This window comes from Hyaena hyaena, unplaced genomic scaffold (genome assembly GCF_003009895.1).
Source record: "Hyaena hyaena isolate Hyena2069 unplaced genomic scaffold, ASM300989v1 scaffold_14, whole genome shotgun sequence".
Taxonomy (NCBI): Eukaryota; Metazoa; Chordata; class Mammalia; order Carnivora; family Hyaenidae; genus Hyaena; species Hyaena hyaena.
The window spans coordinates 3231377-3255318 of record NW_024080646.1 but is presented as its reverse complement, the minus strand read 5'-3'; the positions used below and the strand labels follow the sequence as shown (position 1 = coordinate 3255318).

The 23942-nt window shown below is 42.0% G+C and overlaps 1 protein-coding gene across 2 annotated transcripts in view; it reads left to right on the top strand.

The window, feature by feature from the left end:
• The window catches only part of LAMA3 (laminin subunit alpha 3), a 276412-nt gene that overhangs the window by 227909 nt on the left and 24561 nt on the right, over positions 1 to 23942 (top strand). For both annotated transcript variants that reach the window (XM_039217713.1, XM_039217723.1), the window contains 16 exons: positions 906 to 1022; positions 1672 to 1826; positions 2133 to 2274; positions 3135 to 3237; positions 4905 to 5021; positions 5106 to 5285; positions 5799 to 5941; positions 7357 to 7527; positions 8809 to 8960; positions 9115 to 9277; positions 9698 to 9831; positions 10866 to 11010; positions 14430 to 14549; positions 14965 to 15098; positions 21494 to 21611; positions 21989 to 22129. In XM_039217713.1, the coding sequence (XP_039073644.1) occupies positions 906 to 1022; positions 1672 to 1826; positions 2133 to 2274; positions 3135 to 3237; positions 4905 to 5021; positions 5106 to 5285; positions 5799 to 5941; positions 7357 to 7527; positions 8809 to 8960; positions 9115 to 9277; positions 9698 to 9831; positions 10866 to 11010; positions 14430 to 14549; positions 14965 to 15098; positions 21494 to 21611; positions 21989 to 22129 (2235 nt within the window). The remainder of the gene's footprint in view (positions 1 to 905; positions 1023 to 1671; positions 1827 to 2132; positions 2275 to 3134; positions 3238 to 4904; positions 5022 to 5105; positions 5286 to 5798; positions 5942 to 7356; positions 7528 to 8808; positions 8961 to 9114; positions 9278 to 9697; positions 9832 to 10865; positions 11011 to 14429; positions 14550 to 14964; positions 15099 to 21493; positions 21612 to 21988; positions 22130 to 23942) is intronic.

Sequence of the window (23942 nt, the reverse complement as noted above, 5' to 3'; positions counted from 1 at the left end):
CCCTGGCTGATGGAGGAGTACTGGAGGAATAGCATCACCAAGTAGATGAGAAATTAAACCAATATTGTTATAATTAAATCAAAGTATATAATATATGTCTTAAATAACTGACTTTTCGTGTCAGCTGTGTAAACATCATTATCCTAATCACCGGCAAGGGCATTTTAAGCCATTATCTTACAGGAAATAGATTAAGGCCTCATGTGGAAGCTGCAGAGACAGAATCTGGAGCTCCAGATTCTATAGTATTTTTTTTCAGGGGTGCACACTGTATGCTGAAACAGCAACACAAATGTGAGGCGTTCTTAAATGACAGTAAGATCAAAGTGGAATAATGTAGGATTGACCCCCCAAAAGAAGCACTTGGTCAAAGAAAATAAATAATATCTTAGTCGATGGCAATATGCTTAACTCCCACAGCCTCTTTAGACGGCTGTTGGAAGTCACTGATGATGCCAAGGGAAGGGAGCACGATCCGACTTTATGGGTGCGTGAGCTTTGGCGCCTCCTAGCCTGACTTCGCAGATCCTATGTGCCCTCTTGTTGGAGTGCCTCTCCAACCTCATGCATGTAGAGCGTCATGATGACTGGCGCTGATTTGTTCAGAAAATTCCTTATGCGGCCTCACAAACCAGAGCTTACTTACCTGTCCACCTCACTCGCCCAGTTGCCCCTGGTTTAGAAAGCTTCCCGAACGGTGCGGACTGTTGTTTGGTGGGCATGTAGTTTGGGGAAACCGTGACAACACACCCAGACAGCAAAGTGAGCTGATTACCCTGCACTTTGTAGTCACCTGCATGGTCTTTCGGTTTCCAGAAAACGTTGTGACTCTGAAATGACTTGTGTGTGGTTGTCCTGGTCGTATACCACGTAGTTCAAACAGGTGTTCTTTTTCTTCTCTCCAGAGACAAGTTAAAGAAATGAATTCCCTCCAGAGTGATTTCACCAAGTTCCTAACCACCGCAGACTCATCCTTACTGCAGACAAACACCCAGCTGCAGCTGATGCGGAAAAGCCAGGAGGTAGAGGCAGGCTTGTTCTCTGGAACACTGAAGAACATTAACATTCGATACAAGGAAACTCTGAACTGGGCTAACTTGTATTTTTTTTCTTCAGTACATGTCTTTTAGATGGAAGGAAATCAACCAAGATGTTATTACCATAGTAATACATAGTAATACCCTTGGGGCATGGGGGGTGTGAATGATGTGTCCTCTTGTATGTCTATATGTATTACTTAATTAGCCCACTAGGAGCAGATGTTACTATTGTGATAACAACAAAAAAAAAAAATTGGAATGCTCTTTTTAAAATATCAAGCATGCTTTTATTAGCAGAACATATTTAGGACTCATAAAAGGTTGACCACGTCGACAGCCCCATGGGCATTTTGCAAATATCTTCTATAATCGCTATTTCTGGATCAGAAAATTAAGAGGTTTTGGTTTAGTACAACTTTACGCTAATGATGACAGTGTGCTTTTATAAAATTTATCAGAGGGGGCACCCACCCTAAGAAAATTGTTCAAATGGTGGTAAAACTTGGAAAAATGTTATCAGTGCCACTAGTGAAAGAACTTGTCCTGGGAACATGAAGTTTATGACAGAGTGCGAGAAAATGGTATATACATTCTTAAAGTGACACTGTCTCTGTTTACTTGAAAAAAATAGGAATATGAAAAACTAGCTGCCACTTTAAATGAAAAAAGACGTGAACTAAGTGACAAAGTGAGAGAACTTTCCCAGTCAGCCAGCAAAACCTCTCTGGTGGTGGAGGCAGAAACACACGCGCAGTCTTTACAGAAGCTGGCAAAGCAGCTGGAGGAGTGAGTGACCCCCATGTCTAACTGTAGGGACTGCTGGAGCCTACTGTGAAAGCCTCCCCGACCTACCGAGCTGGGGCCCCAGAAAGGGTGGGGGGGGAGGGGTGGCGGGCAGGACCCAGGGCCCAGGTCCAAACCCAAGCTGTGCTGAGGGTGTGATTCCCAGATGCATCCTTGCCAGCTCAGGTCTCCATTTGTCAGATGAGGAGGCTCATCAAGGAGGCGGAGGTGGGTTGCAGGGGGGAGGGCAAAGGGCCCCTCAGCCGCAGGCAGGGGCTGCTGGAGCCCTTCACCCACTCTGTCTTCCAGGATCAAGAGGAATGCCAGTGGGGATGAGCTGGTGCGCTGTGCCGTAGATGCTGCCACCGCCTACGAGAACATCCTCAATGCCATCAGAGCGGCTGAGGATGCGGCCGACAAGGCCACCAGTGCATCTGAGTCTGCCCTCCAGGTGGGCACCTGCACTGGCACCTTTTCTGGATGCACTCTGGAGATGACTCGTCTCACTTTCTTTTCATGTGCACTGAGGAATATAAACAAGCATTATTTTAAATCAGAACTTATTATATAGAATAGGCTTGAACTTGCTCAAGGTCATTGGACTTGCTCAAATGTGGATCATTTCTGTGTTTACCTGACTGTTTTGATAGATGTAGCACAGTTTTAAAAGCCATTTGTAAAACCAAATAGAAATTATACTGATACCAACATCAAGCCAAGATGAGTGGTGTATCTTGCTTCTTCCTAGATATGATTTTAGGCTGATTAAGTATTGGCATTTCCCAAAGAAGAGGGAGATTTTTGTACACAATTTGGTAACCATTTATTTCCTGTCATTTGTCTTAACACCTGGGCATGTCTTGGAGTCCTATGAGATCTTATATGTACCATATAATACTCCCATATCTAAAAATAAAGCACAAAATATTAAATATCAAAAAATTAGGGGATAGGCCTTCTCAGAAGGTTAAAGACCTTTATCTCCCAAATACTAAAAACCTAAAAGCAACTCTTTTCTTTCTTCAGTTATTAAAGAGGGTATTGTACAAACTACAGGGAGCAAATTGAGACAGCATCACATAATTTGTCAGTATGTCACCAAGGAAGTATCTCCCTCCCCAAACCACACATCCCTGCGTACAGCGCCAACTGTATCCTTTAAGGAACAGTCTTTTTAAACTTCCCCCTCACCTTTAAACCTCATCCTTTAAAGATTAACAATAAGGGCTTTTAGAGTAGGATGAAAAAATCTTACTCCACATTTCCAAAGGAATGCTACATGCTTAAGGCTGATAAATGCTTTGCTTTCAGACGGTGATAAAGGAAGGTCTTCCAAGAAAAGCGAAAATCCTGAGTTCTGACAGTGATAAACTATTAAAGGAAGCCAAGCTCACACAGAAGAAGCTACGGCAAGGTATTGGGGCTTGGGGGGTGGGGAGGAAGGGAAGGCTGAGATAGGCAAGGGTTTGAAAATATCCTGTTAAGACCAGGAGAAGCAGCAAATTCTAGAAGCAAATGCTCTTCTTGAATCTCAGTGTCAAGGCAGATGATACGTTGTAGATCCGTGGTCTATTTGATAGATTTTATGTTTCCACCCCGTATTCTAACATATACTAAGTTAACTAGAACCTCATGAATATACATAAATCGTGAAGGTGATCAGTGACCATGACATTGGGAACTCACACAGCATAGAACTATGTGCAGGGCCAGTTTTTCTCATTTAAGGCCCAGATAATAGTTTCAGGTCACTAGAGCTCCAACATTTCTTTAGTCCTAAAATGCTAGTAAGTAAAAGTACCAAAAGTCACTACCACTTTGAAGCATGGGAATTTTTGAATCATACATTTTATCTTTGAAAATGTCCATGTATTTAATTTTTTTACAAAACAATTAAACCATCTCATCTCACCAAATTCTGGTGTTCTGAAAATGGTGTTTCTTGATTTTCTCTGGTCTCTTTTGGTCACTGATGGCCAAGAAACTATATCAGCATTTTTGAGGGATTAGATGCCTTCTGACAGTAAATAAATATATTTATCCTTTTTCATGTTTAAAAATTAGGTACATGAAACATTGCCTACAAAAAATACGTATTAACATAGAACAATTTGCTTATTAGCAAATTGCAGAAATTAAAATTTCCTGGTATGACATCTCTTCCCTTTACAAAGTATGAGCTAAGAGGTGAGGATCGGTGTTTTAAGTAGGGTTGGGATGCTTAACTACATTGACATTTTTTTCTTTCGTTTCCTACCAGCTTGCCTACTTGCTTCTTTTTACCTTTTGATCCCCTTTACACCCTGGGGCTCAGGCCACCACTAATAGGTTCCCTGTATTTAGGGAATGTTTTTAGATTCCACATATAAGAGAGATCATAGGATATTTGTCTACATTGTTATTTAAATCAGTCCTGGAATCATAATTTAAACCATATATCATCACTTAGGTCTTAAAGCATTCACTGGTCGTTTTCCATTACCTCAAAGTGGCAACGTTATCAACTAGGAATGTCTGTGAACTCCTTCCTTTTCCCTGAATCCTCTTAAATGTATCAGTTGGAACTGGACAGAAACATACAATGCCTATTTTGCCAGTGCATTTGCTTGGATGAGGCTCTCTCAACAGCACTCCTTTATTATATTCCAACTGAAGAGGCATCCTTTCTGCATCATTCATTCATTCATTCATTCAGTAAGTGTGAGTAATATAAAGCTCAGACTAGTGCCAGACAATGCACTGTGACACAGCCACGAATAAGACAGTCACATCCCTTTCCTTCACTAAGCAGAGACATTTGCCCTGACCAAAATGGAAGTTAAACTGCCCCTAAATGATTAAGCCTCTCCCTTTCTTCATGATGCATTTCCAAGCAGCCTGATACCACAGGCTCAGGCAAGCTCCTGGCCTCTGTAACTAGAGGTCCCTGGAGCTGTGGGTCTAAGGCACATATAGTGGGCATCTCTGAGATGCAGGTCTGCTCAAAGCTCTGCAGATGCTGGCTACTTCAGGGGCCACCAATACCAATGAAGGATCAAAATCTATAGGGTAATTGTCTCATGATGCTTTATTTTATTTTAGAAATCAGTCCGGCTCTCAACAACCTACAGCAAACTCTGAAAGTTATAACAGTTCAGAAAGGATTGATCAATACCAATATCACTGCCATCTGGGATGACCTCCGTGGAATACAGAGAGGTCAGCATCTCCCTACCCACTGTACTTGGCTTCTTTTGTCGACCATTTCAGATATTTACACCTCCTTCTTTGTGTGTGCATTAGATGACATCAATGATATGATCAGCAATGCAAAGAGCATGGTCAGAAATGCCAACGACATCACAGATGAGGTTCTAGATGAGCTCAGCCCCATTGAAATAGATGTGGCAAGAATTAAGGACACCTATGGGAGCACACAGAGTGAAGACTTCAACAAGGCTCTCACTGACGCAGATAACTCAGGTATCAGGCATTCTTCAGCCAGGACATATTATCCATTTTTTCCATTGTTATGTGCTTTGGTCAATTTATGTAAATTCTTCCCTGATAAAGTCTGAAATTAGAAATTAAAATATTAGAAAGCAACTTCACATAATACATTCAAAGAATATGGGTATTCTATTAGAAAGTCTAGGTAGGATTTTTTTTTTCATCCGTTAACATTCCTATTGATTTTCCCTTTTATAGAGTGGAGATCTAGGTCCCCTAAACATGAGGTATTAAATTACAACTGATATTAAGAATCAAAAAAATAAAGACTTCTTTTCTTCTGTAGCAGTCAAGAAAGATGATTGGATATCTAGGAAGGATAAAATCCACAATGTGTTTAGGGAAGGTATCCCCTGACTCTGAGTCATCCTGTCCAATAGTTGGGACCCAAATGTAACACTTGACAAATATCGTCAATGAGAAAATTTGTATTTAACCTGTATCAACTCACAATTATAAGTTTCTGTTCTGTAATCTCATCAACAGTGAAGAAATTAACCAACAAACTGCCTGACCTTTTGAGCAAGATTGAAAGTATCAACCAACAGCTGTTGCCACTGGGCAACATCTCTGACAATGTGGACCGTATCCGGGAGCTAATTCAGCAGGCCAGAGATGCTGCAAATAAGGTAGGTGTGTCCCCACGTTGCCAGTGATTAAGGCTCTTTCTTTGAGAAGTTAGCACAGTCATCAAGAAAGGGAAGGCATTTATTTACACAGAAACTGGTTGTCTTTCTTTCTCTAATCCTTTAGTTGTTTGGCATGTGAAAGTTGACTTCCTCCTGTCATCCTTCAAAAGTGTACATTACCTCCATGCCCTAAATGATCTGGAACGTCATAGACCAGAAGCAGTGTCCTCCCACTGAGTTTATGCAGGCAGGAAGAAGGGTTCTCCTCCACGCCCCAGCTGCTGAAGTGTTATTGCAAGTTCAAGGAAGGGTTCTGTGAGCAGAATGTGCCAATGTGACACTGCACAGCACCTACTTTCTTATTATAACTTGAAAGTTAGAGAATCCACCTTTATTGAGGATGGAGGAATGGTTCCTGCCATCAAGGGCGGTGATCTAAACACAGGATTATAGCAATTTGTCTTCATTGGAACACAAATTCATCAGTCTTTGTTATTTTCATTTGACAATATTTACTTGAATTCCTGCCACTTGTCTATCAGAATTTGTTTTGGCCTAAAATAATATTACTGAAACACCTTGCTTTTTTTCATCCGCCCCCTATGAGATATTTGGAGACAGAGGGTTGGGAAGCCAAGTCAGAATATCACTGCCCTAAAGGCACTGTGGTTGATTTCTGGGCTCACTATTTTTAGAGAGCCCTGAGGCACTCATTTTTAAGGACTGACAAATGCAACCATAACATGTAATATATTCATGGGGAATTATTCCTTCAAGGATTTATTTTAAAAATATTTTTGGGGGCGCCTGGGTGGCTTAGTCGGTTAAGCGTCCGACTTTCGCTTAGGTCATGATCTCGCGGTTCGTGGGTTCGAGCCCCGCGTCGGGCTCTGTGCTGACTGCCAGCTCAGAGCCTGGAGCCTGTTTCTGAGTCTGTGACTCCCTCTCTCTCTGACCCTCCCCTGCTCACGCTGTCTCTCTCTCTCCTAGAAAAAAAGAAACATTAAAAATAGATTTTTGATGTATTATATATCAGCTACACGCCAAGCACCATGCTAAGTGCTTCCACACGTTAGCTCATCTGCACGAAAACCTCCTAGTTGCAGCTCTGAGAATAATGATGATTTTCATTTCTGGCACAGAGAATTAGATGCACTTCTCAAAGACCCTTGGCCGATAAACAGGAAGAACATGGATGCTTTATTACCCAGCCCCTGAAACGGCTTCATGAGTTTATAAGAATGCACCCTCCTTTGCTTCATGAGTTTATAAGAGACATGCACCCTCCTTTGCTCTTTTCATAACAACTGATCTAGAGCCAAAAGGATTCACGTCAGAGGCCCAGGCTACCACTCCGAGCACACCCCCTTTCCTCACAGGAGAATGGCTAGTGCTCTAGCTCTTTTCCCTCACAGGTTGCCGTCCCCATGAGGTTCAATGGTAAATCTGGAGTTGAAGTCCGGCTGCCAAATGACCTAGATGACTTGAAAGGATATACATCTCTTTCTTTGTTTCTCCAAAGACCTGAATCAAGAGAGACTGGGGGTACTGAGAATATGTTCGTGATGTACCTCGGGAATAAAGATGTAAGTATTGCTTTGGCATTTCTCTTATTTTTAAAACAATATGGTTTGGGGTTTTTTTTAATGTTGGTGATATACTTGCTGCATGGCCACTAAACTTAGTGGTCCGAAACAACAGGAAATATTTATTATTATTAAGTATATTTCTTCAACTTAAGTGTCAGAGGAAAAGGTAATCACTGCCTGGTTTAGCATATAATGACTAGGGGTAAAAAAAAATGTCTGAAACATGGTTCTGGAAAATTCTAGGCAGCTAGAAAGTTGGCTGTCATTAGCATATGTGGTATTTAAAGGTTCCTAAAATTGACACTATTATTAATCACTCTCTCATGCTTTAAAGTGTTGGTACTTTACTTGTAGCTTTGTTGTGACATGACTTTCTGCTTTGTATGTGACAAGATGCACATTACTTTATTCCTTCAACAGATTTGTACCATCTGCCTCCAGGGTGCCACACCCTGTATTTATGATAAGTGAAAATTGTGTCTTGAATGTAAATTTCATGTTGTGTGTGCCTTTTGCCACAATCTGAAAATGTCCCATGTACTCTAGGTGCCCTATTCTAACAGAGAAGACAGGTATGTATGTAGCTGACCGTGACGATGCCTATATCAGCTCTAGCTCTAGCTGTTATTTTTTTTTTTAATTTTTTGTAATGTTTTATTTATTTCGAGAGACAGACAGACAGACAGACAGCATGAGCAGAGGAGGGTCAGAGAGAGAGGGAGACACAGAATCTGAAACAGGCTCCAGGCCCTGAGCTGTCAGCACAGAGCCTGCCATGGGGCTTGAACCCATGAACCACAAGATAATGACTGCGAGATCATGACCTGAGCCGAAGTTGGACGCTTAACCAACTGAGCCACCCAGGCGCCCCACAGGCTCTAGCTGTTATAACAGAGGCAGGCACAAAGTGTTAAAAGATCCTCACACAGTACAGGGAGAACAAAAATGACCGATCTCCCTTTCCAGACTACACTCTAGTGGAGACCTGAGTCCATATCCGGTTCATCTTTATAGCAAGTGCTTAGCAAATATTTGGAGATTGAGTGGATGGGGGCGTGAATATGTGCATGCAAAAAACCAAGAGCAAAGAGCGTGCAGGCATTATTACTTAACTGTTCTGTCTGTATATTCTGTGCAAGGAGGTACCCCATTCATTCCATCTTCCCAAGGCTTATTATGTAAAACTCATTAGATATTTGAGATACACTCTCCTGGGATGGGGAGTGCAGAGACACAGTATGCGTGTGAAGTGCGCTGAGGTGGCCTTTCTGTCTCCAGGCCTCCAGGGACTACATCGGCATGGCGGTTGTAGACGGCAGGCTTACGTGTGTCTACAACCTGGGAGAGCAGGAGTCTGAACTCCAAGTGGACCAGAGCTTGACTGAGAGCGAAACTCAGGAGGCAGTTATGGACCGGGTGAAATTTCAGAGGTACGAGTCCCACTGACCACTGCTCTTTCTTAATCTGACCCACACTCGCCAAACTCCCGTGGTATGTACTGCTGAACCCCATTTTCAGTATCTTGACTTTGACTTCTTCAATTTTTGTATAATTTAAAAATATACTTTATTTATTTTTAAACAGAATTTATCAGTTTGCAAGGCTCAGTTACACCAAAAAAGCCACATCCAGTAAACCCGGAATATCCCAATTCCATGAAATGGATAGTGGAAATAGCAACACCCTCCTCAATCTGGATCCTGAAGATGTTGTATTTTATGTTGGAGGTTACCCATCTGACTTTAGAGTAAGTGTCAATGTTATTTCACGGACTGAAAATATTTAAATTTTAATTTGGCATAATGACCCCCATCTCTATTTTAATTATCCATTATATAGAAATGGATTTAACTAGCTATTCTTAAAGCATATCCAAGGATAAATGCTAACACTTCTCGAGCACTTCCTCTGTGTAGTGATCTAGATATAAGCATATTAATTTAAGTTAATTATTATTTAAAGGCATTATCACTATTCCCATTTCACAGATGAGGAAACTGAGACAGAGAGGATTAAGAACTTGCCCAAGGTCAGGCATCTGATGAGTAGCAAAGCCAGGGTCCCTGTGTCCAAGGTCCCCTATGCTACAGGGACAGTTAAAAGTGATGGATTCATACTGTTTCTTGGTCGACCTGATTGAATTAGGTTTCCTGTTTCCTTTGTTTAGCTTCCTGCTAGACTGAGGTTCCCTCCATACAAAGGTTGTATTGAACTGGATGACCTCAATGAAAATGTTCTGAGCTTGTACAACTTCAAAAAAACCTTCAATCTCAACACAACTGAAGTAGAGCCTTGTAGAAGGTAAATAAAACCAGGAACCAGTGTCTCTGTAACTGTGATTTTGGTAACTTGCAGTTATTTTACATATCATAAGGGAGTGGGCCAGTAAGATGTGGTTGATATCACGGATAGCGTTAGGCCAATAGATCTGAAATTATGATTGCATGCCACACTGCTAAACCACTCCTAAAGTTTCTTCATTGGCATAAAACACTAGATCTATGGAGTTTTCTCCATTTTGAAAAAAAGAAACCCTTCTTAAATGTTTGGTGCCTCCTACCACAAAATATTCAGTATTAGATGGTACCTGATTCGGACACAATATTATATATTTATGTTGCAAAAAAAAAAAAATTTGTCTGCAAAGGGCACCATGACTCTGACACCTGGACCTCTTTGAAAATTGCTGTCTTGAGCTCCTGACTTCCCTAGAGTTAAAAGGATTTGGACAGACTGTTTATTACTCAGAATAAACTTATATTTCAAGTTAACAATTTTTTACATTTCAAAGTCTTCAGCTGCGAGGCCACATCTTGCTAAGTAGATAGTTCCTAAATAAACAGTTATGAGGAGACTCTTAACTATTATCTTTTTTAAAAGTATTTATATATTTTTTAAGTTTATTTTTATTTTGAGAGAGAGAGGGAGCATGTGCACATGGGAGAGGGGCAGAGAGATAGGGAGGAAGAGAGAATCCCAAGCAGGTTGTGCACTAATGCAGATCCCCATGTGGGGCTTGATCTCACCAACTGTGAGATCATGACCTGAGCTGAAATCAAGAGTCAGATGCTTAACCCACTGAGCCACCCAGGTGCCCTGTAACTGTTAACTTTTTTGAGCTAGGGTTTGATTTCCATAGAGTATAAGATCACCTCCAGGACAAACAGCTAGCTATTTTAACATTCTAAAGATGTTTTCTCTTTAACAAAATCATGACAGCTATGTTGTGCAGGCTTTGCTCTGTGTTGTAGATAGCAGCATCTCCTATTAATAAGCCCTCTTGAGTGGTGGTCCTTTGCTGCTGTGTTCTAACATGTCGTCCTTTATGTTGACAGGAGAAAGGAGGAATCAGACAAAAATTATTTTGAAGGTACAGGCTATGCTCGAATTCCAACTCAACCAAATGCTCCCTTCCCAACCTTTTCACAAACGATTCAAACCACCGTGGATAGAGGTTTGCTGTTCTTTGCAGAAAACCAGGTATTCTATGGTAAACATCAAACATGACTGAATATGTCCATTCGGTTCAGCAACTTCAGGGTAGCTGGGTGTTTAAAAAGAACTAACTAGATCTGAAAAAATGTTCAAGTGTTACCTGCATCTTTTCTCTTGGCCCAACGCTGCTTTCTTTGACTATGGGAGTGTATGTTTTCATGAAGCAAGTAATTGAGAATTTGAGAACGTGCCCCCCAAACATGCCATTGCCGGTTTTATTGCTGTTTGCCTCATAATCTATGTATTTGGCCTAAAATCAGGCCATGACCTCCCAGGGCCTCTGAGAGCCAGACTGTTTGACTTCCTGCTGTTTGCATCTTAGTCCAACTCTCACCAGACCGTGGAAGTACGTCTCTATCACTTGATCCCTGGCTTCCCAAGAGTTGCAAGCTTCTCTGTTTTCAGGCAGCTGAGGTTTCTGGAGGCCATTCTTTTTTTTTTTTTTTTTTTTTTTTTTTTACAAATAGTTTATTGTCAAATTAGTTTCTACATAACACTCAGTGCTCATCCCCAAAGTGCCCTCCTCCATGCCCATCCCCCCCTCCCCCCCACATCCATCAGTCCTCAGTTTTTGTCAGCATTCAAGAGTCTCTCATGGTTTGTGGAGGCCATTCTTAAGTCTAGTTTGGAGAAATCCAAAGGGACTCTCTAAGTGATGGTCAGCGCCATCTGCTGGGGGATGGACCTGGCTTGACCGCTCCTGGAAAGTACTGCCTTCTATGGCTGCTCTGTGGGTCAGTCCATGGGATCTCTGTCTGAGAACGTGGGATTGATAAGGGGGTTTGACCAGCCCCTCCCACCTGCAGGCTGGGGATACAGACCTGATCCAACCTTCCTCTCTGACACTAGTCTTGACCCTCTGGGAGATTCAAAGGATGAACCAGTTCGGAGCGTTTGGGAAGGTCCTGACCTACCTATAGAATGCAGGGAGCTGAGCAGTCACCTAACATCTTCAGGTGGTTGTTTTCCAAAACAAGGTCTTCTTTGTACTACACTTTGAAGTTCTTGGATACTGAGAACCAGAAATGCTATTCATATGAGAAGAAAATATATGGAATGCTATTCGTAACCAGAGAAGAGAAAATGATTTTGAGCATTGCTATGCTCATTACTCATTGAGTCGATGTGACTCTGTTGTTTTGAGGGTAATGAACCCTGACTGGCTCCCAAGAACAAGGTTTAGGATTGAAATAAGGACTGATGTTCCTTTTAAGTAAGGACTCTGTCAGTAAGCTTCCAAAAGAGGCCCTCTTGTCATTAGGGAACTGTGGAAGAATAAACTTTCAAGCCCTATATCAGAAATTCCTCAGTGTATCATTTTTTCAAGTTCATTTAATTGATTTTGAGAGGGAGAGAGAGAGAGAGTGAGGAGGGGCAGGGAGAGAGAAAGAGAATCCCAAGCAGGCTCCGTGCTAACAGCAGGGCTCAAACCCATGAACCGCAAGATGATGACCTGAGCCTAAATCAAGAGTCAGATGCTTAACTGACTGAGTCACGTAGGCGCTCCTCAGCATATCTTTCTAAGGAAAGATCTGTTTCAAGTATGGGCCCTATGCAGTGATTGGGATGCAGTTACAGCCAAGACAGACACAGCTCCTGCCCTCAAGGACCTTATATTCTAGAAGGGAGGACACGTTTAACAAAGCCATACTCATTCATGGGTTCATTAATGCATCACAATGGCCATGAGTGGTATAGAGGAAAAGTGTGGGGTGAATGAAGATGTATAAAAGAATTTCTTGAGCAAAGGATGGATAATCTGAGACCTGGAGGAAAGCAGAAGACAGTATTTGAAGACAGGGCAGAAGGGTGATCCCTATGGGGAATGAAGCACAAAGAAGACTTGGAAGTGGGAAGGGCAGGGGGCACTCAGGGACAGAATGGTGGCCCTTGTGGCTGCAGCACAGAGAGAGAACATGGAGAAACAAAGGTGAAGGGGTGATCAGAGCCTCACAACATGTGCTGGGCAGTCAGGGCTCTGTCGTGAGAGCAAAGGAGGATGATGAAACAGGCCTGCACTGACATTTGCCACAGAGTTAGCTGTCTCGCTACAGAGTGGCAAGTGGCAAGATGGGGGTGCCTGTGTGGCTCAGTCGGTTGGGCATCTGACTGTTGACTTTGACTCAGGTCATGGTTTCACTGCTCATGGGTTCGAGCCCAGTGTTGGGCTCTGCACTAAGTGTGGAGACTGCTCTCCCTCTCTCTGCTCCTCCCCTGAGCAGTCTCATTCTCTAAAAATCAATAAATAAATTTAAAAAAAGGGACAGAGCAGATGTGGGAAGGACAGTGCATTATTGCTGTGTAGTGCAGCTAAAGAAGCGTGGCTGAGGAGCGCCCGGGGGGCTCAATTGGTTAAGTGTCCGATTTTGGCTCAGGTCATGATCTTATGGTTTATGAGTTATGCTGACAGTGCAGAGCCTACTTGGGGTTCTCTTTTCCTTTCTGTCCCTTCCCTACTCACTCTTTCCCTCTCTCAAAATAAGCTTAAAAATATTAATAAAAAAAGAGAAGTGTGGCTGAGACTCGGTGACATGAAATGGAGAGAGTTAAGAAATGGTGGAGCCGACAAGATTTGATTGGAAGAGAGAAATGATTAAGAGTGACTCCTAGTAGATTTGTGGCTGGCTCAGCAAGGGGATTCCTGGTGAGAGAGCAAAAGGAGGGGAGAGAGTGGTGGGAAGGGCAGAGAGTCAGGCTTGGCAGCTGAGAGGCATGGAGAGGCAAGTAGATCCCAAGCTCTGCTTGAGATATTCAGAATTTGAGTGTGTGCAGTAACAATAAAGTAATCAGATGTGCAGATCTGGCCCTGGGAAGTCAGGTCTAGGCTGGAGAGAAGCATCTGGGCTTCGTGGGCACACACATGCATTGGGGCTACAGAAGTGACTCTAACTTTGAGGCAGAGAGAGGGTGGAAGGGAAGACGAGGTCCTCTTAGGGCCCTCGGGGATCCCTTCATACTCAAATGGAAGGATGGGATGCTCGAGGGGGTTGAGCCAGCAAATGAGATGGACACATAGCAATAAGTCAGCAAGCAGATGGTGGCAAACGTCTGGGGCCATACCTGTAAAAGGTAGCAGCCATCTTTGTAAATGATATTAATGATCTGTCTTTTCACTTTCCATTCGCACATGCTCCTTATGGAGCGTATGAAACAAAATCATGATAATAGCTACATTTAGTGTCTTTCCTGTGGGCCAGCCACTGTGCATGATGTCGAACACCACTCACAGTATTTAACCATCATACCCATCCCAGCAATGGGATATTACAGCACTATTGTCCCTGTTAACTGAGGGGGTGGCTGAAGCTGAGAACAGTTTGTAACTTGAGAGTAACCTGAATTCCAGCCCTCTAGGTAGTCTTCGGTGGAATCTTCTGGTAATCTACATTGTTTCCGTGCTCTAGGATCACTTCATATCTCTAAATATAGAAGATGGCAAACTCCTGGTGCGGTACAAACTGAATTCAGAGCCACCAAAAGAACAAGGAGGTACCCACACTGTCAACGACGGAAAAGACCACTCGGTACATCCTTTGAGTATGCTCACGTGAATTGTTAAATGTCCTCAGCCCTTTAGAATTGAGTCAGTGCCAGGACATTTTTCTATTACCAGACTAACTTAACAGTTATTAAAAGATGAGGGATACATCTTTCAAAATCTGAATATTTGGGCATGAAATATATGTGTGTGCATGTATATGTATATATACACATACGCACACGCATATATATGGCATATATAAAACATGATTAATTTCAAATGCAAACATTTCTATTAAGATGTTTTAATATTATATTTTTATCCAAAAGTGCTGTGGTTCAGTCTTACTATGTTCATAATGAATCTGAAGGAAATAAAAACATAATATCCCTGAACCACGGTGAATAGCATTGCTTTAATTTCCCATTGCTTGCTGACTCATCTGTTATTTATTTTAGATACAGATAAAAATCAGGAAGGCCCAAAAACTCATGTGGATAAATGGGAATCCTCCAAATATTATAATTGAAGGTGAAATATTCGATTTCAGCACGTATTATCTGGGAGGAATTCCAATTTCGATCAGGGAAAGGTAAGACGATGTAAAACAAAACAAAAAACAAAGAAGCAGAAGTTACCTCTCTGAATGGTTATGATTACTAATGATTAGTTTGCCTTTTCAAATTCCAGCAGCCAAGGCAAAAAGTCTAACTTCTTAGTATTAACAGTGTTAGCCAACAGAGAAAAGCAGGCTGTGAACACTGGATAATGGGACTGGCCACTGAAAGGAGAGTGAGAGAAGCGTGGGTCACCCCCTCCCCCCATGTGTCATTCATAGGAAGAGAGAAACCATAGGGAATATGGTTAGTGTTGACGGTGCTGCCTATAAGAATGGAGGTGGGGCCCCTTTAAGGTAGCATAGGAAAGCGCAGGCAGTTCAGTGGCCTGGCCCGCAGCACTGGGGGCTGAAGGCTGGGGCTGCTGCCTTCCAGAAGCATCTCTAGAATGTAAGGCATGTTTGTATTACTTGGCCTTCTGTGTTATCAAGTACTGAACAGGTGCCTCACTACTTCTTGGATAATGAAGATGTGGATGAATTAATTTAATCTGAGAGGAAGTGAAGCTTAATCTGAATGAGAAAAAAACCACTTCAAGAATGTGCTTAAAAATAACTTATATTTAAACTTGTTTGTATCCTCCCAAAAGGATTTTAAAAACTGATGACAGGGGCACCTGAGTGGCTCAGTTGTTTACGTGTCTGACCTTGGCTCAGGTCATGATCTTGGAGTTCAAGGATTTGAGCCCCGCATCGGGCTCTGTGCTGACAGCTCAGAGCCTGGAGCCTGCTTTGGATTCTTTCGCCCTCTCTCTCTCTGCCCCTCCCCTGCTCCTCTGTCTTTCTCTGTCTCTCAAAAATAAGTTAACATTAAATAGCGGATGATAGTGTGTAGAAAGATTCCCGGGAAGAGTTAGTACAGACTCACAACTGAGTTAAGAGTACTCCCCCGTGAAACAGTGTTTATTATGATTATTTTTATATCAGATCTGAGGATAGTGAACTCTTTTTCTAACATATAAGTCAGGTGAAAGAAGTACTAGATGTGGTTTATGAGGTGTTGTGTGTAGGTGGTCTTTCTTCAAGAATCCTTATGCATGTGGCACCTGTCCATCCACAGTAAAGAGGAACTAATATTCATTTTAAAGTTCTTAAAGGTTACCCTCAAAGATGAAAATACAGGTGAGAAAACTTGGCACTTAATAGAATTTGGGAGTGACTATCTTCGATTTTTTGAACTAGAAAGGACCTTGCATGGGATGTAACCTCTGAATTTCATAGATGAAAAAATTGAGAGCCAAAGAGTGCTGTTCATATTTAGTGTCATCAATATTAAATATCAGTTCAGACATGAATTACTATTATTCATGATCAATGATCTTGATTTTATTCAATTAAATGTGATAAAGTAGGTTAAGGAGCTCAGCCCCACTGTGCACATCTGAGGGTCCCATTTATTCATTACAAGGTACTCACTGAGTGTCTAGTGATGTCAGGCGGCGTGGCTGGTGCTGGCGAGGCAATGCTGAACGGGCCAGGACCTCAAGTATAGCAGATGAGAGACCATAGAGTATGGCAGGTGCCACGAGAGGGGAAGCTCGGGTCCTGCGGATCCTTTGTAGGGATCTTAATCCAGCTGGAGGCATCGAGAAGGTGCTCTCTGGCTAGGACCTGAAATACAGGAGCAGTCAACATATGTAAAGCACCAAAGGGTGGAGAAAGCGCGAACTCCCAAGGAACCGGAGGACCCTGGTGCAGCAGGCCGGGGATGCCACCTGGGGCTGGCATGGGATGCAGGGGCCAGAACACAGAGGACCTTGAAGGTCACAGGGAGACAGCCGTCGCTGGGGGAATACCAGCAGAGAAGGGACAGTATCAATTTCAACTCCTCAGGAGCTCACTCTGGTGCAGGGTGGAGACTGGATTCAAGAGGGAAAAGGCAGAGGCAGGTAGAGCAGCTGGAAGGTGAGCACATTCACAGAGCTGAGAGATGAGGGCAGCCGCAGGGAACGAGCCATGCACATAAGGCAAAGGGGGATGCTTAAGATCGTTAGGACGGTGAATGAATGATTGGTTGGGTTTGGGGACGCAGTAGAAAAGTGCTCAAGGGTGACGCCTGGGTTTTCTCTAGCACTTGGGCGGATGGCCAGCACTGGCAGGGAGGCAAGGGGATGGCTTCAGTCTGAGACAGACTGAGTCCCAGGAACCTGAGAGCAGGTGGAAATGCCAGAAAGCAGTTGGACAAAGGCCTGGACCTCTACAGAGAAGTCTGGGCTGGACAAATGGTGGATGCTGCTCAGGTGGAGGTGTTGGTCAAGGTTACAGGGCAGGCAGGCTCATCCAGAGCACTGAGGAATTCTCAAAGACAAGAAAGAAGCTACTGGTTAGTGGTTTGCATTTGTGCAGAGCTAGCAAAAGGCCCACGGATAGCGACGTGGGCGCCAGTGAGTCAGGGTTTACGAGGAAACGGTAGTGGGTGATAATCAAAGGAAGTCATTCTAGTCTTGGCTCAGCCACCAAAGAGCAGTGTGACTTTGAGTGAAGTCAGCACTCAGCCTTTCTTTGCCTTATCATCCCTATCCATTTATGAAATACATACACGGAGAGGCACCTGGGTGGCTCAGTCGGTTAAGTGTCTGACTCTTGATTTCTGCTCAGGTCATGATCTCGTGGTGTGTGGATTCAAGCCCCGTGTTGGGTTCTCTGCTCTGACAGCAGAACCCACTTCAGATTCTTCCTCTCTCTCTGACTTTACCCTGCGCTCACTCTCTCGGTCTCTCTCAAAATTAAAAAAGGAAAGAAATACATATATAGATATAGTTATGCATATACAGATAGAAGTACATACAGAATTTTTCTAGTAATCTGTCGTAGAATTTTCCAAACAAGAGACTACTTCTTTTCCTAGGCAAGTTTATATTTTGAGTTTTTACTAAAATCATAAGAACATCTGGGACACCTGGGTGGCTCATTCAGTTAAGCATCGGATTATTGATTTCAGCTTAGGTCATGATCCCAGAGTTGTGGGATGGAGCCCTGAGTCACCCTGCTTAAGATTCATTCTCTCCCTCTCTCTGCCGCTCCCCCACTCACTCTCTCATGCTGTCTCTCTCTCTGTCAAAAAAAAAAAAAAAGAACATGGAAAATGTAAGAGATAGAAGACAGTCAAAAGAGTTCACTGGCCTTTTACTCCTTTGCAAATAAAATGCTAAACAACATTGGCTATTTCTGACCCTGCTTAATCCCTCTGGTGACATCTTTGATGGTCCTGAGAGTCTTGAATCTCCCTTCTGACATGGGTCACTGGGGGGCGGGTGGGCAGAGAGGAGTCCTACTAAGTATTCACAGCCAAACTCTGTGGGGCAGGCAGACAATTCTTGTAAAGGAGGGAGGTGTTCTGACTCCTGCATAAGAGGAAGGCCCTTAGAGACAGTAGTACTTAAACCTAGTTTGGAAAGAAGGAAGCCAGTTGAATCTCTAATTGAAGCAGTCCTGACCAAGAGATTTTGTGAGTGCCCTGTTCTCTCCTCTCTCTCTATAATGTATCCCCGTGGGGGTGGGGACCCCTATCTTGGAATGGCTTGTTTAGGATTACAATCAGAAATCATAATCTGTTAATCCCATCTGCTTCCTATGAGAAGAGAAAATCACCCTGATAATGTCAGAGGCTCTCAAGCAACAGGAAATCTTTCCTGAGGAAAGACCTACACCATTGTGTCAGTGTAATAATAAACCATTAAAATAAAAATAGTAATTTTTTTAATGTTTTTTTTTTTTGAGAGACAGAGAGTGAGCAGGGAAGGGGCAGAGAGAGAGGGAGACACAAAATCCAAAGCAGGCTCCAGGCTCTGAGCTGTCAGCACAGAGCCCGATGCAGGGCTTGAACTCAAGAACTGCGAAACCATGACCCGAGCTGAAGTCACCCACTTAACTGACTGAGCCACCTAGGTGCCCTGAAAATAATAATTCTTAAAGCAAAAATCAGTCAAGGATCTATTGGACATATACTCAATACCCAGCACTGAGGTTTGGATTACATTTGGCTCTTACTGCTCTGAAATCTGCCAGCCACAGGTTTGGACCAGCTCGGTGTTTGTGAATAGATTGGCCCACAGTACACGTACATAGCTCAGTGCGCTAATCCATTCATTCAGCACCCCGCATCCCAAGACAATCACGTTCCTCTTGCAAGTGTGTTCAGCCCTTGCATCCTGGACTCAGTGTGGAATTCTAGGCCTTCAGATGAGCCAGAGGAACAAGGACACCTCAAAGAATAGTGGAAATAAACCTTCCATCTTAACACCTCTGCTGTAGATGTCTGTTTTATAGGAAAAAGTCACTGTTCTTCCAAGTGCTAGAAGTACACAAACTGTGTAAATGTAAAGAGCAAGGACTGCGAATCACACTTGTTTGTGTGACACACTGACCGCTCAGGTCCCAGCACTCAGGCGGCCACCTTCCTGCCACATGACCTTGGACAAGTTGCTTAAGCTCCGCACGCCTCCCCATGCTACCTCTGGGACATGGTCAGAGTATCTACCTATCTCTCGGGGCGGGGTGAGGATTCAGAGTGGGTCAGAGTCAGCCAGGCAGGTGGTAAGAGCTCAGTCAATGTTAGAGAAGAAAACACCTCCCTAGGAAGGTTCTGGTGGGGCTGGAATAATGGTGCTTCTCACAGAATAGGTGCTCCACATCCGCCAGCTTCCTGTCTTCCCCACTTTGCTTTTCTGCTGCCTTCTTCCTTGGACTTATACTTGATGGAAAAAAGGACATCATGGGATGGTGATGGTCTAAGCCATGTGCAAAGCCCACAGAGAATGGATTTTAAAATATGTGTAAATAGACAAACTCCAGGAATTAATATAAACTTTCTTTTCCAAGGCAAAAAAAGCGTCATCTTTAAAATAATTAAGCTCACGCTGCAATACCAGCGGGATTAGTTTCTTCCTTTTCCTTCTAATGAAATTTAACTGTATGCATATTACATGCAACTCAACTATTTATAATGGTTTGAATAAGAATGAATGCAGATATCTTTCCATTTAGAAAGGTGAGCTGCCTTAGGGATTTGTAAGGAAATAAGCTTTGGGTTTTTCTTAGTTACATCATTTGTTTAAGGAACACAAATATTTGCCTGGACTCCAGTCAGTTCATGTGTGTTAATGTTTTATGTGAAGTCAGCTCCAGACAGATCCAAAAGTCAAATCAAAAGGGAAATGCACAAAAAAGAAAAAAAAAAATGAAAAGAAAAAAAGGAGGGGGGAATGCCAAGGTAGCCACATAGGCAGAGCTGCTGCTGAAAGAAATTCCTGTTGTTATGACTGCAGTCATACGGAGAGAGTTACTCACCCCGACATCTCATGTGGAGTCCTTGCTCTATACCGGGCATCATTTGCATGTGTTACACATATTAGCCCATTTAAATTCATGACAACCTGATAAAACAGATAAACGTGTTCCCATCGTAGAAATGAGCAGAGGCACAGAGTAGTTCAGTCACCTGCTCAAACGGCAGGGACCGGGCTTGAACCCAGGAAGTCTGGGTGCAGAGCCCTCCTCTCTAGTGCAGCAGAAAACACCTCCTGCACTCTCACAACTGCATGCCACACCTGGTGCATTCACTTTTTGTTGTCGTTGTTTGTTTATTTTTAAGAGCTAGAGCACAAGCGGGGAAGGGGCAGAGAGAGGGAGACACAGAATCTGAAGCAGTCTCCAAGCTCTGAGCTGTCAGCACAGAGCCTAACGCGGGGCTTGAACCCCTGAACCCTGAGATCATGACCTGCACCCAAGTTGGATGCTTAACTCACTGAGCCACCCCGTCGGTCCACATGAACTTGATTAATCCTCACAGTGCTTTCTATTGTTCCGACCTGGCATTAATTCAATACCAAGCCACATTTTTCATCATTGACTAGAACACAAATGTAACAATTTGTTTCTACTGAGTTAATGGTGACTAACTTAAAAGTGTGTAGGAAAAAAGAGCAAAGAGTTTTCTAGAGCATTCTTGGCTCTAATAAATGACTTCTTTATATATTAATATATATTTATATAATATTTATAGTATATTAATTTGTTAATATACTTCCTATTCACCATGTACCACTATGACTTTGGAAGGGAGAGGATTCTACATCTTGTACATTTTCTGTCTCTATGCTTTTTAAGGACACTGGTCATTCTTCTGTCAGCACTATTATGTTTATTTTTAAAGCTGAGAATGCAGAATCACACCGAAAGGAAGTCGGTGTTCTCAGCTTCACGAAATAAGTAGTGTTATAGAAGTCCCATGAAAACAGGTTTTTATGAAAACCCATAAAATACATACCTGTTCATGGGTGAAAAGTAGCAGACAAAGTAGAGAGTCTCAGCTCCAATTCTCAGACAAGCCTGGTCTGGTATACCTCTTCCTTTTTTGTACCCCAAATTAGGTTTAACATTTCTACACCTGCTTTCCGAGGCTGCATGAAAAACCTGAAGAAAACTACTGGTGTTGTTAGGTTGAATGACACTGTGGGAGTAACAAAAAAATGCTCAGAAGACTGGAAGGTGAGTATTCAAAACCTTGTAGAGAAGGACTGCTCCCCAACCAACCTATCTTTGGTATTCATTTACGCATTAACTTTCGAGTCTTCCCAGTTGCGCACAAAATTACAATGAACTGGTTTGTTTATGCTCCCCTCATATTTGCAAAATACAGAACCCCTTCAGGTATGTACGTTAAATACGTAGGAAAAAAGGAATACCGACTATACACACAAAAACGCTGACGCTTGGTAAATTATCATGCAGAAAAGCAAACTGTTTCTTCCTGAGGCAACATAAACCACATTAATCAGCTCAGGTGAAGTGACAGAGGATAAGATACTGGATTTCAGCATGAAATGATTCCAATGCCAGTAATTTATTCCGTGTTTGCCTTTCAGCTCGTGCGATCTGCCTCATTCTCCAGGGATGGACAATTGAGTTTCACGAATTTGGACTCCCCTTTCCTCAAGTCTTTCCAGGTGTCCTTTGGATTTCAGACCTTTCAACCCAGTGGCCTATTATTAAGTCACCAGACACGGGTATGAAATATTGCATGAATACTGAATAAGGTTTAAACCTCACTCAAAGTTTGATGTCAAAAACAATAGAGAGATTTTGAAGGTAAATTAAGTAGGCATTTTATCCATCATCATAGGGTGAAGGGCATCGTATAGTTCAACCATGAAGGTTATTCCTCTTCCTGGGGCAAGTCCTAAAAGAAATAAGGCTTAGGAAGTACATCATAGTTTACAGAATTGGACTTATATGTATGCATGGATCCATTTTCATTCCTCTTGGGTTTATTTTAGGAGTTAATGTGAATTATAACTATTATAAATAATAATGCAGCTTAAAGTTTCAGATCTAAGAAAAAAATTAGAATATATCATCACTATTCTTTTTTGAATCTATGAAAGATAGTTCTTCAGATTCCTTGTTTGCAGCATCAGCTAGTTGGACAATATTTACATCTGGGGAATGAAAGAAAATAAGGTCCTTTGCTCTTTGTTTATGTACAACAATAGGACAGAATTCTCTTCAGCAAGAAGGTACCCACTGTAGATTAATAGGATTTCACTTGTGTGTTTACATAGTTATAGAAGTCAACTAATACTTAGAAATCCCCTTGTGGAATGAGGGGGATTTTAAAAGAGAGGTAGAAATAGAATACTGACAATCTTGGATTTGTTTCCTAAGGATTGTCAACACAACACAACAGGCATCCAGTATTTGTTGAAAGAAATCATGGTAGCTGGCTCTGTGACTCTGTGGCTGTGTCATATTAGAAGGCTTCCTCTCAATAATATTTGCTCAATCGGCCTTTAGAGATTTTCTTTTAAAACTATTCCCTGAAGAAGCACATGCCAGCATTTTGACTGCAAAAGTGCCCTTTCTATCAAAATAGGATGCTTTGACCTAGCTCTTTTGACATCCAACTTTTGTTTCCTTGGCTAAGTGTAGGGATACTGAGTATACAGTTTACAAAACAGTTGAGAGCCAGCATAAGAGTTGACTTAGCAGAAGAGGAGATCAATCCTAGACCTAGGAATTCTAGAAATATCCTAGGAACTTTGCCCTCAACTTCATAATGTGTTAGCTAAGAAATACATATAAATTGGTATTCTTTTATCCAATTCATAATGAATAGCACCAACTGAAAAAATATAAAACTGACGGTGGCTATAACCACATGCTGTGAAAATTGTTTTAGCCTAAAAACTCAGTGAATGATCACACCCTATTGAAAATTGCAAAACAAACAAACAAAACAAAACAAAACAAAAAAACCAAAAAAACAAAAAACTGTATTTGGTAGAAAAAAAAAGAACAACAAAATTAAAATGACAATTACAAACACTATATCTGTTTTTTAATTAACCGACAGCAAGAATCTAATCATCCTACCAAAATTTAGATCAGATGTCAAAGCAGAGTTTGACATTTGAAAATTGAACCTCCTAGATATTATGACCAGAAAATAAAAAATTCATAATGACGAAAAGACTTGATTCTGATGAAAACAACTTCAACAAATTGGAAGTAGAAATAGAAAAATTTAGAGATGGCTTAACTGTTTTGTGTAATTGATGGAGAAGTTAAATTGATTTATGAATATAGGTCATAAAATGCTTTTGACAGATCCATCAGTGTTTAAACAATTTGCATAAGACTTTTATATTCATAAACATGGAGTCTAAATTATCAGAAATACTCTTTAGCTCAAAATAGCAAAGTCAAAACATTTGGGTCAAACCCACCTGCCTGTTTTATACATGGTTTTGATCATAAATTCAGTATTGATATACTCATAATGTTGAAATGGAAATTAATGACATTGATGGGCATATTCTG